Genomic DNA, 12,750 nt, shown 5'->3' with positions numbered 1-12,750 from the left:
CCGGAGGGACAAGCTGTGCATAACTGATGCGACTTGTCACGGCTCACCCCTGGGGAATGGTGGCCTCCTCCGCCAGCACAGAGGCGGGCGTCACCATCACCCCTGGGGTTAGCTCTGCTGCCTCCGTTCAGGCCTGTGTCAGACCCATGTGCTGCCCATGGATCGTGGGAGGTGGGAGATGGTAAAGGCGTTCTGAAAAGTGAAGAGTTCACACAAACGCTCTTCCTCTTCCTCCTTTAGTTCTCTTGCTCGCCAGGCAACCAGATTCTCAGAACCGGGAAGCAAACCGGCTCAGCCCAGGTGCCGAAGCTCCCGCCTTATTGACCGTCAGGCCTATCAGATGTCGGCTGTTTGGCTTATTTTCTTTCTTCACTCAAATACCCCACAGGGGTCCATCTTGGGGGCATTGGTTCGGATGACTTGCTGCCGAGGTTAAGGCCCTGGGGTCGATCTCCAAGAAGCTTGCTTGGTTTTGCTTGGTTTCAGCGCCCCTCCTTTGGGTAAACCAGTTGGCCACCGCCCACCACGGGTGCCGGTGGCTGGGTGACGGTGGATGACCGAGCCCAGGGCACTGGAGCGCAGGAGTGAGCTCTCTGTCTGAGAAGGGAACCAAGCGTTGTCCAGCCTGCATACAGACGTCTGTTCCTAAAGGGGGAGCCTTGGGGAGGATAAGGGCAAATGGCAGATAAGCTACGCATTTGGCAAGGTTCTCTGGTTCCCGGTGGCACCCATGACCGAGAGGATCCTGGTCCCTGCAGGGTGGGGATGGCTTCCATATGACATGCAGGACTCTGTGGTGGGGGGGGATGCCCATGTGACTGCATCTCTTGCAAAGTGACCCAGGCTGGCCCTGCACATGATCTGCCCCGGGTCCCTCTCCTCTGCTCTGTCCCTGAACCCCGGAGGCTTATGGGGAACAAAATGGAAAACAGATTATCCAAATTCTTTCCAGTTCTCTTGGGGTAAGCACTCAGCCCCCACACCAGGCAAATGGCTGAGTGGCTCTCCACTGTATGATTCAGAGGTACCTAAATTTAGGTACCTCTGTGTCTCTGTGACGACTGCTTTCACCATCACCTCGCACACCTCCACCACCTCCCACCTTGCCCCCACTGTCTCCACCTCCATCACCACCATCACCACGATTGACATGGTCGCTATCATCACCACCACCGACCTGAATCGAGAGCTTTCAGTGTGCTGGACACTGCCCTACGCATCAGTCTACAATCGCTGCCTTATTTCATTTTCGCAGTCCGGTGTGGGAGGCAATATTATTAGTCCCATGTTGCCAATAAGGAAGCTGAGGCTCAGGGATGTTGCTTTTCGGCCAGAGTCACACAGCTAGTGCGTGCCGTAGCATCTGAACCCACAGACTGCACGGCCTTTCTCTCTTAGTCCCTATACTCTGCTCTCCCAGGGCCATGTCACGTGATGTCTTAGTGCATGTAAGACCTTTTTGCAACCCCCTTGGCCACGAGAGCATGGCATTAGGCACTGCTGCTCTAACAACCAGGCTGCCAGGGCTCACAGGAGCCTGGTCCCTCCGTGATAGCACCGGGAGCCAAGTTCAGAACAAGGCTTTGACGCACGCAGAGCAGTTGTAAAAAATTCCTTGGACACAAAACTCTTTACACCCAATCTCTCTCTTACTGCTCCCTGAAGTCGAAACCGGATCATCAAAGATGAGGCCAGAGGGCCTGTGGGTCCTGCTCGCTCCACTTTCTTAAGACACTCACAGCCTCTTGGGGCCCAAGAGCACTGGGGTTAGGGCCATGTTCTGCTTGGAGAGTGTCCAGTTGGAAGTCTGTCTCAGCCTTCAAGTTGAGCAAAACCAGGAAGCCCGGGAGCTCAGCTCCGTCAGACTGTCTCCCAGAGACCCAAACACACTCTCAGTTCACTGGGAAAATAGCCAGCCAGGCAGACAAAGCACTTGGCTCGAGTGGCGTGTGGTACAGCCTGCATGTGAACTGACGGGGACCCATTGTTGTGGGTGGGACACGGCCTGCAGTTACCGAATCGGTTCATTCCCCTGTTCGTGGTCTGTCCACTAATCCGTGAAACCTTCATGAGGCCCCGACTCTGTGCCAGCTAAGCAGTGAAGGTCCTGGGCATAAAACAACTTGAGCTAGAAGTCATCGAGTGCCTACTGCGTGCCTGTGTTAAGCTTTTTGGCACAGATGGTCCCATTTGCCTGGGGATGATGCTATGAAGTAGGGAGTAGCATCGTCCCCATTATCCAGATGGGAAGATCAAGGCTCAGGGAGGTTCGGGAGCTTGCACGGGTGAAGCTGTGCTGTACAGAGCGCCAGGGCAGCTAGCTGGGGGAGGCGGGGTCCTGCATCCGATCGGGGATCCGGGAACACCTCTTGGTGGAAGTGACATTCAAGCCAAGATCTGCTTCGAGCAGACGTCTCCGGCCTGTCCACCCAAACTCCCCAAACTTGTCTCCCTGCTTCAGCCTCTTCCCTGGGTTTTATTTTGCTTATGAAACTATTTGGGATTTTATTTATTACTAGAGGCTCAGTGCATGGATTCATGCACCGGTGGGGCCCCTCAGCCTGGCCTGCACCCTCTCGCAATCTGGGACCTCTTGGGGAACCGGGCCTAAACCAGCAGTTGGACATCCCTCTTGCAATCTGGGACCCCTTGCTCCTAATCACCTGCCTGCTTGCTCCTTACTGCTTGGCTCGCCACTCCTTAGCGCTGCCTCAGAGGCGGGAGAGGCTCCCGCCACCGTGGCTTCACTTACCAGCTGTGAGCCCGGCTTCTGGCTGAGCAGTGCTCCCACTGTGGGAGCACACTGACCACCAGGGGGCAGCTCTTGCATTGAGTGTCTGCCCCCTGGTGGTCAGTGTGCGTCATAGTGACTGGTCGTTCTGGTTGTTCTGCTGTAATGGTCGCTGGGCTTATATATATATATATAGATTTGTTTTCCATCCCATGCACCAAAGGGTCTGAACTGATATGTTAGAGAAGAGAGTGATGATGAGAGAAAGTGAGGAGAGCAAGAGAAGGGACAGGAGGGGCTTGGTGGAGTGTCAGCTGGCAGTCACCACAGGATGCCGTTGCCCTTGTTTCCTGGGCACTGACAGGCGGCTCCGGGTTATCTTCGTTCAAGCATCTTCTTGCGTGCCAGGCACCACATCAGCTGTGGCTCTGGTGACTATTGTGGGAGCAAAAACTTATGCTCTCTGATGAATGAATGAATGAATGAATGAATGAATGGAGCCTGGGGTTTTCCCCAACCTGCAGAAGCAGAAAGATAGCTCCCTCCACCCCCTGCCCCCCCCCCCCCCCGCCCCAGGGAATTTTGAAGGGAGGGTGCTGGGATGGGACCACAGCTCTATAGGCACAGCTGAGACTTATGCAAAGACCGAGAGGAGGCAGGTGCCTGGGCAGCGGGGCAGCCCTTCTGTAGAGCTGAAGAGAGCCAGGAGGGCTGGCACTGGACAGGCTGGCAGAATAATAGAGCTCCGCAGGCAGCTCCAGCTCTGAGTCCAAGGCTGTCTGGCCTGGGCAGCCCTGTGCTGATGATGGTTACGCAGGTGCACCACTGAGCACTCGGGCGGCCACCTTTATATAAAAGCATGAGTCAAGTTCAAGGGAAAGAGTTGGAGAACTAATTCAAGACTCAAGATGACTGCACTGGCGCTGTGGAAGTGTGAGGGTGTGTGCCCTCAGAGTGGGTCTGAGTGTGAGAGAGTGTGTGTGAGCGTATAAATGCGACTGCGTGTGATCGTGGATGTATTTGTGTGAGAGGTGAAAGTGGTGTGAGAATACGGGTGTGTTTGAGTGTGTGAGTGTGTGTGTGTGTGTGTGTGTGTGTGTGTATGTGTGAAGTCTTCAGTTAAGCTGGGGGTTTCTTATACCAGACGGAGGGGGCAATTCCTGGAACCCACTGTAGGCAAAGGCACTACACCCCTATGATTCTGACGGCCCCCCACACCCCGATGCTGGGTTAGGGCCCATTGAAGGCTGGCTTGGACTTCTGTACTGTCCCTTCGTAGCACTTGTTATAACTGTAGTTCATCATTTGTGTGATTAATTGCTGAGTGGCTGCCTCCTCCTGAGACCTGCTGGGGATGTTGGAGGCAGGGGTCCCTGTCGCATGCACCACGGGCTCCCCAGGGCTGAGCACAATGCCAGCCACAGGAAGTAGCTGCTAAATTTGTTGACCGAGGTCCACATGTAACAACAACTAGGGTGAGGACGGCCATCCCTTTCCTTGTCCTCCTCCCGCCCACTTCCTACTTCTCTCGTTCTCTTCCCTGCCTAGGCGGTATGCCCAACATTTGCCCGCATGGTAGCCTGCTGAGCTAAGTTGCCAGATTTAGCAAATAAAATCCATTATGCCCAGTTAAACTTGAATTTCAGATAAACAGCAAATGATGTATGTCCCAATATTTTCATACTTATTGTATGCTTCTACTAAACACATATGGAGTATATTTTTATGCAAAATGATATAGTCAAACTATTTGCTATTTATCTGAAATGCAAACTGAACGGGGCATCCTAAAGTTTATTTGGCCACCATACTTCTGAGCTAAAAATGTGGCTGATCCTGTTGATGAGGCTGAATCTGATGGGGAGAAAGCCCAGTTGCTTCCTGTCTCTGCTCCAATGAAGTCAGCCTCGTTAATCACAAGAGAACTTGATGGGTGCCTGGCACCAAACCAGCACAGAGGAAAGTGCAAGGCCCGAACTGCTGGCCTCAGAGAATTGAGAGAGACCAGGCAAGATTGGCTGGAGAGCGGGTGGCCTGATCGAGAAGGGAACTGACCAAGATTGAGACCCAGCTCTGGGCCAGGCCTCTATTTACACACACAATCTTGGAAGGAACACAATCCCTTGCTCAGTAATAGCGGCCCTCTGCTGAGAGAGCTTCACACTCCACCTTGTTAAGTCCTCACAAGAACCTGACAGGTAGGAGGAGCATCTCCATTTCTCAGAAAGGAAGCGTGTGCAGAGAGAAGTACTTTCTAAGACCTTCCCCTGAGCGAGGAAGTGGCAGGACTAGGATTAGATCCCAGAGGTGCCTGGCTGAAGCCTGGACTCTCTAAAGCACTGCATTGTGGGTAGGGAAGGAGCACCGGGGAGGAGTCGGGAGTCCCATGTGCTAATCTCAGTGAGCTCTTGCTGAAGTTGAGTGTTATTTGAACATCAATTCATCCATCCACCCACCCACCCACCCATCCATCCATCACCCATCTACCTACCCATTTATTCATCCATCCATGCAACCACCCATCTACCCACATACTCACCAGAGCATCCATCCACACATCTATCCACCATTACCCACCTACTGACCCATCCCTCCCTCCATACATCCATGCACCTACCCACCTATCTACTCATCCACTCATCCATCCATCCATCCACCCACCCACCCATTCATCTACCCATCACCCACTTACTCACCCACCCTCCCATCCATCAGTGCATGCATGTATCTCCCCATCCCACTGTGTTAGGTTCTGGGGATGCTGTGGTGGCGGAACAGCTTATGAAGCTCTTCTCACACACCCTCGTAGCTCCCTGTGGGCTAGGCCACAAGCCCTTCTCAGTTCACTCTCACAATTGGCAGCTTGGCCAAGACCCAAAGTTAATTAGAAACTGGAGACTCTCCCACCAGTGGGCCTTATGTTGTTTTTATTCCATCCAGCCAGGAATGAACAACGTGCTGGACTATGGCCTGGACCGAGTGACCAATCCGAATGAAGTTCAGGTAAACCAGGTAGGTCTCTGCTGCATACTGCTGGTAGGGTGGGCAGGGCCTAGGTCAGGGTCTTAGTCTGGGAAGATGTCCATCTGTCTATTGTCTAGCTGTGTCTGTTGGGGCAATGATATCTCCCCTTTGAGAGTGCCTAAGAGAGGAGGACTATGGGCTCTGTGACATCAGTGTTGGGGGCGGGGAGGCCATGGCAAGGGCCCTGCATAAAGAAAGACAAGAGATCTAGAGTGCAGGTTGGAGCCAATGGTATCCAGGCGGCTGGCTTACAGATATTTCTAAATCACTTCTTTTTTTTGAAAATCTGATGAAAATTATGAAAGCATTCTGCCTAAAGACTCCCAGACAGACATTTTGCATATAATGTCAGCCAGTTCCCGGACTCCCTGAAGCTTATAGGCCCCAGGCTTAAAACCCTCATCCTCAACAGGACCTGGAATGTCACACGTTATTTATTTTATTATTTTTTTTTTTGCATCTCAATAGGGTGGGATCTTTGCAAAGATTCTCCTAAGCTTTTGTTTTAAAAGGACTCTTTTCCCAATACAACTACTATTGATGATGGATAGCCAATTTCCTATGATGGTTTCTTATTTAAAGAAATGCAGTTCGGAAGCTGTTGAAACAGTGAGCATTCTGGGCAGGGTTTCTCAACCATGGCACTACTGTTTTGAACTGTCCTGTGCAGTGTAGGATGTTTAGCATATCCTGGCCTCTACCCACTGGATGCCATGAGCACTGTGCCTTTCCCTGCCCACCTCCCAGGCCTGACAATCATGGATGTTTCCAGACATTGTCCCATGGACCCTGGGGGACAAAGTTATCGCGGATGAGAACCACTGATCCCAGTAAACCAGCCTTAAACCCCAGTGCAACTAGTTTGAGATGGTTTCTTTGATTTCTGTCTAACGTTGTCTTTGGGCAGCAAGGGGTCAGTGACCTCTTTAGCCTAGTGTGTCATCTCTAAGCTTTGGTTTTGCCTTAAGGCCTGAGTGGGAGCCAGGAGGGAGAAGAAAGTCAATGGGGAAAGAAAAAGAAGCAGGAACAAGGAGGTCACGAGGTCACGAGGCAGCTGTGACATGTATACTTTTGCCCGCTGGGACCCAGAACTCACAATGGCCATGGGGACCTCCAACCAGTGCGTTAGGCGGACGCACAGGGATGGAGTCCATCTGGAGAGAGATTCCGAGTCCCCAGAGGGTATCACTGGGTTGGGTGGCATGGCTAAGTCCCTTGTCCACAACTCAAAGTGACCCTTCCTTTGATACATGTGTGGCACTGTCAGCCTTCAGCGGCCTTTTCCACGTTCCCCTCGTCAGATGACAGATAATTGCTGAGGCCTTGTCGCTTGGTTGTCACGGAAACAGAATCATCAAGGCAAACACTGAACCTGGCTGGAAGATGTGCTTTTTGTGTTTTTATTTCTTACAGGTAGCTGGCAGCTCTGGAAACCTTGTGGTGGAGGTGGGGAGGGCAGAGGTGGAAAGCACAGGGCCCTGGTCAGGCTCGGAGGAGAGGGCGCCCTCTGCTTTCACAGCCCATGTCTTGCCAGATGCTGGCATTTCTGGCCGCCTGGGTCAGAGTGTGTGGGGCAAAGGGCTGTGTCTGCCTGCTGATGTTTGACACGGGGCTGCTTTTACTTTTGTTTACCATCGCCTTCTCTGTCTTTCTCTCTCTCTCTCTCTTGCACCAGCTCCCTTTCTCCTGTCTGCACTCTGGCTGTTGTGGAGAATTAAGAAGAATTAAGAATTCTCACGTAGGCGGGAGCCCTCCTGCCTGTCCCCTCAGACAGCTCCAGCGGGTGCCCGATCAGCTGTTAGGGAAATAGAGGCTGCTGCTGGGTTTTATCCGTCTGCAACATTTCCCCAGTTTGACTCTGTGTTCCCTGTTTTCCGGGGTTTACCTGGCCCGAGGGAGGGGGTGGTGGGAGTGTGGAGTGTCTCCCAGCATAGCCAGCTGCCTGTCTCCCCTCTCCTCTCTTCTGCTCTGCATTCACCGCGACAGTTCTGAATTTCCTGGTTCCTGACTTTCGATTCCCTGCTCTCAAAGCTTGCCTACCCCGATTCCTCGGGCCTCTCCCCGTCTTGTGTTTTGCTCTGTGCTGGCCCACCCCTCACCTCTTGTTTTTGCAGATCCCTGCCTGGCTGCCCGATCCCAGGGTCCTGGCTTGTCCCTGTTCTGGGCTCCTGCACTTCTGAGCACAGTGGCCTGAGGGCCTCGCAGGTCAGGGCCCTGACCCCTGCTGCCCTGGGATTATTGTCTGCAGCCCGCATCCCGCATCCGGCGCTCAAGGCCAAGGAGTGGGCCTCGGAGCTGTGTACATAAGCTCTGGCCCTGTCCCTATTTGGGCAAATCTGCAAGCGGAAAATAATAAGCGAGAATCCCAAGAATGCAGGGCATTTGGAGATTCCTTAGACAGCGTATCTCCCTGTGCAGAGTGTGTCTCCCGGAGGAGAAATAGAGAAATGACCCCCGTCCAGGAGGGCCGACTCCGGGAAGGCAGGGGATCTGTGCGTGAATTCCAGAGTCAAAAAATGTTATTATTTTATCAGGAGGTGGTTTACTTCGAATTGCTTACAAGTATGTGTGTGTGTATTTTTTAATAACTTCATTTTATTTAAAATGAATGTTTCTTATGGCCTTTGGCTAAATAATAATTTTGATAGGTTTATGAGGTTTGGCAAATAAAAATGTAGGATGGCCAGTTACTTTTGAATTCCAGGTAAACAACAAATAACTTTCGTAGTGTTACCAAATATTGCAGGGGCATCCTGTATTTTATCTTGTAAGTAGGGCCAAAGCCATGCCACGCGTGTTCTCAGCAGCCTGTGAGCCCTGTCACTGGCCACAGTCACCTGTCTAGTGTCTCACTTAATCCCTTCTTTTTCTATCTCCTTTTACCAAGGAGAAAACAGAGGCTTTGAAATGCTGAAAAACGCATCCAAAGTCATGTAGCCAACAAACCACAGAACCAGGATTTGGGCCTTGGTTTGAGCCCCACATCCACAGTCTTTCTTCCACCCGCCTTCCCATCAGATTTTCTCTTGGTCTTTTAGAGGCGTCCAGAACCCTTGCCCCCATACACCCTCACACCCCTAGAAGGACAGAGATGCCCTGTGTCAATCTAGAGCAGTGGTTCTCCACCTTCTGGCCCTTTAAATACAGTTCCTCATGTTGTGACCCAACCATAAAATTATTTTCGTTGCTACTTCATAACTGTAATGTTGCTACTGTTATGAATCGTCATGTAAATATCTGATATGCAGGATGGTCTTAGGTGACCCCTGTAAAAGGGTCGTTCGACCGCCAAAGGGGTCGCAACCCACAGGTTGAGAACCGCTGATCTAGAGGACGCTATCCTATGGACAGCTGTCTTTAAAGCTAGAAATAAATGCTAAAATCCACGTGGCCACTCCAGGTGGAGGTGGGGCAACCCCAGATGCAGCTGTATCTTGTGATTAGAGAGCTCACTTCAGTCTGATTCCCAGAAGGTAGCTGGTCATTCCGGGAATCCGAAACCCAACAGCGAACCACACCACCGAGGCAGGACTAAAAGGGCAATAAAAGCCAATGAAGTGCATTAACCTATGGAACATTTTGAGCCCTGAAGACTGAGATAATGGCCCCAGAAACAAGCATTTGAGGCCAAAGTCAGACAATGCTAGGTAGAGTAGACATGCCCGAAAGGACAGACCCCGTGGAGCCTGGAGAACATCAGGGCAGACAGAACCCGGTTCACCTCGACTGTGATCGTCCACGCAGGAGCCCTGTGGCCGCAGAACCGTGGCCGACAGGAAGTTTGATCTTGGGTCCCAGGCACTTTGAAGGAGGGTGTTTAGGATGCTGGGTGCTGAGCACAGGCCTTTACCATTATTACTATCTCCCCTGCTCCCAGCTCTACTGAGATATTGACATGTAACATATGTAAGTTGAAGTGATGATTAGAGCTAAACATGACCACAATAAGGTTAGTGAACACCTACCTCCACCCCCTCGCATGATTATGATTGTGTGTGTGTGTGTGTGTGTGTGTGTGTGTGTTGATGACAGTTAAGAGCTACTTTCTCAACAGCTTCCAGGCCTGTACTGCAGTATCGCTAATTACAGTCACCACGCTGTGCACCGGGTGCCCAGATCTTATTTATCTCAGCTCCGGGAGTTTGTTTTACCTCCACGAGCGTGAATGAGCTTTTCCTGTGTTTGTGTTCCATCTCGGTGTTGGGGCTCCAGCTCTCTTTTTTGTTTTAATTTCACTTGAAATGGCTGGACAGAGTCATTCTGTTTGGCATCGTACTCAGCGTCAGGGCGAGGAGGAAACCGGAGTGAGGAGCAGGCTATTTTCTGTTTCTCATGGATCCCTCCTCAGCTTCGCAAAAGGCAGAGCTGGGTTCGAATCTTGGCTCGGCCACTTACTGACCAGGAGTTGTTGACGAAGTTGCCCATAACCTATTCCAGCCTCAGAGCTGAATATCGGAATGATAATACCTCGCTCCCTTACACAGGTGTCAGGGCTCCACGAGGTGCAAACGGCTTTGCACTAGTTGCTAGGTGGTGGTTGTTATGCACCAGTCCAGCTTCCCCTTTGAGCAGCGGGCAGAGGCCAGTCCGTACTATCTTTAATCCATTTCAGCAGACTCGGACAGAAGAATCTGATTACATTAGGTTTGCATGCAAATCTGCTGTGGCCCCAGGGTCCTTTCCTACCTGAAGGGTGTGTCTTCTAAACCAGGGCCTAATGTGGAGACAGAATGGGAACAAATCATCAGTGTGGTTGCCAAAATATTTGGATCAACTTTTTAAGTGGAGAAATGTTCTCTTAAGCTTAGAATACATCTCCATTTTCATTTCAGGCCTCAGCACACGGCAGTCATCACATATTTAATATCGATTGAGCATCTACTCTGCACCAGATATTACGCTAGGGAAGACTGACAGGGTCGTCCTGCTTCTAATGGTGCCTAGTGGATGATATCTACATTAGAGAGTTACACACAGACATACATCATGAATTTTGATAAAGGCTATGAAGAGGAAGTCAGGGTGTGTGGGAGGCCCCAACAAGGGACCTACCGGAGCTTTACCTTCCTGAGATACCTCTCCCCACGCCGCCCCCCCCCCCCCCCCCCCCACCCCGGGAAAAGGATTTCCTGTGAAAAGCAAGTACATAAAAGCAATCTGATGAAGCAAAATAAAAACTGGCAAGGATTGGAAAGGAGAGACGTGTACATGCCATCCTAGATCGGAACCTCCTGGCCCATAAGCCGTTGTCAGTGGGCTCATGGGTCATTGGTTATTTTATTATTAACTGGCTGAGGAAAATAGTATCCTCCTTGGCCTTTTAACATATATATATATATATATATTTGATTTCAGAGAGGAAGGGAGAGGGAGAGAGAGAGAGATAAACATCCATGATGAGAGAGAATGATTGGCTGCCTCCTGCACGTCCCACACTGGGGATCAAGCCCACAACCCAGGTATGTGCCCTGACCAGGAATTGAACCCTGTTCTTCTAGTTCATAGGTTAATGCTCAACCACTGAGCCTCACCGGCAGGGCCCCAGTGTGATCCCTGTCCCCCACTGTGGTATTGGTGAAGCTGTTATGAATGCATCAGGAATGAGCCTCACCATTCACTCAGCTCTCTCTGTCCTGTGAGAGGAGAAACAAACACTTAAACCGATTCCCCATCCATTTCAGGTGGTTCGGTAGGCACGATGGTAGATGGGGACCAATCCCAAACTTAGTCTTTCCTACATCTTGGCTTTAGGAGAGCAGGGTCAAGTCACAGTGGTAAATCCTAACCCTCCCTTCACCAAGTCTCTTAGTTGATCCAGTTCTCCAATAGTTGCCTAGCATAGGGTGGAGGTGGTGGTGAGAGGGAAATTCTATCTTCTAAGAGAAGATGGACAGTTTTCTCATGGGGAGTGTGTTTTTATTTTCCAAATGGGCCTTTGAACTGTTATGATTTCATGGCATCTGTTTAATGGCTCTGGCTTCTTTGTTTTACAGAAACAAACAATCACTGCTGTCAAAAAAGAGGTAATTCGCCTCCCAGTTCCAGGGATGTTTGATTTTAAATCCTCCAACGCATTACACGTACTTGGGCTTGAGGCTCTGCACTCGGCAATGAAATGAAAGCCACGTGTAAAGTTCAGAGGACTGTTTACAAATGAATGGACAGCACAGAATGGCAAAGCATCTTCTGTGAGATCTGAATGGGGCCGACGTCGGACTCGGGTTCGGGGACACTGTCAGAAGGCACCTATCAAATGCTGTAGGGCCTGCGTCCCCACCCTGGCCCCTGGTCCTACGATTACAGGGCTGTTCAGGATTTGCCCAGGTGGCACATTGTCTATTTTGACATATTTTGTATCCAGGGCCCAAGACAGAGCCCTGGTAATAGTTGGCCATTGAGGTTAGAGCCTCTTGGTTAACCATCTGTCCCCATAGCTTGGTTTAATGCTTCTTAGAACTCCCCCCCCCACCACCCCACCCCCACCCCCACCCCCAGTTGATGCCTCTTCTAAGACCAACACATGATGGGTGAGGGAGGCCCCTAATTTGAAGTTTGGGATCACCCATCTGCTGTGGGCCTGAACCCTGTTGGTACTGAGGTGTCTGGCTTGAGGGGTGGAATGGGATGCCGTGATGGGTATAGGGTGTCTAGTCCTGGAGGTCCTCTGTGAATATCAGTGTTAGTGACACCCCAGGGTGAGGCAGTTGGACATCTTCTAACGACCGTGTCTCTCCCAGATCATGTATCACCAACAAGCCTTGAGGAGGTCCACAGTGAAGTCTTCGGTGTCCCTTGGAGGGTATGTCCCTACTTTGTTGGTCTTGCTGAGGTTTGAACAGCAGATAGGCAAGAAGAGAACTTTTGCTTGAAGGCAAACTGGAGCGGTCACAGACTGACTTAGGATCCTAACGAACTCTGCGGGACAAGAGCGGTCTCCGGGGGGTTAAGTTACCGGTGGTCCGCTCGGTGCAGGTGTCCAGGTCTCATCTTGGGTT

At 51.2% G+C, this 12,750-nt stretch overlaps 1 protein-coding gene across 2 annotated transcripts in view; it reads left to right on the top strand.

The window, feature by feature from the left end:
* RGS9 (regulator of G protein signaling 9) overlaps window positions 1–12,750 on the top strand; it is a 50,939-nt gene that overhangs the window by 20,365 nt on the left and 17,824 nt on the right. The window contains exons 9-11 of one of the 2 annotated variants that reach the window (XM_070393732.1): window positions 5,672–5,734; window positions 11,749–11,778; window positions 12,493–12,554. In XM_070393732.1, the coding sequence (XP_070249833.1) occupies window positions 5,672–5,734; window positions 11,749–11,778; window positions 12,493–12,554 (155 nt within the window). Of the gene's footprint in view, window positions 1–5,671; window positions 5,744–11,748; window positions 11,779–12,492; window positions 12,555–12,750 lie in introns of both variants that reach the window. The other variant, XM_070393731.1, reaches the window with a different exon arrangement.

This window comes from Myotis yumanensis, unplaced genomic scaffold, assembly GCF_028538775.1.
Source record: "Myotis yumanensis isolate MYYU_CA2020_CCGP unplaced genomic scaffold, mMyoYum1.0.hap1 SCAF_16, whole genome shotgun sequence".
NCBI lineage: Eukaryota > Metazoa > Chordata > Mammalia > Chiroptera > Vespertilionidae > Myotis > Myotis yumanensis.
This window is presented reverse-complemented; position numbering and strand designations above follow the sequence as displayed.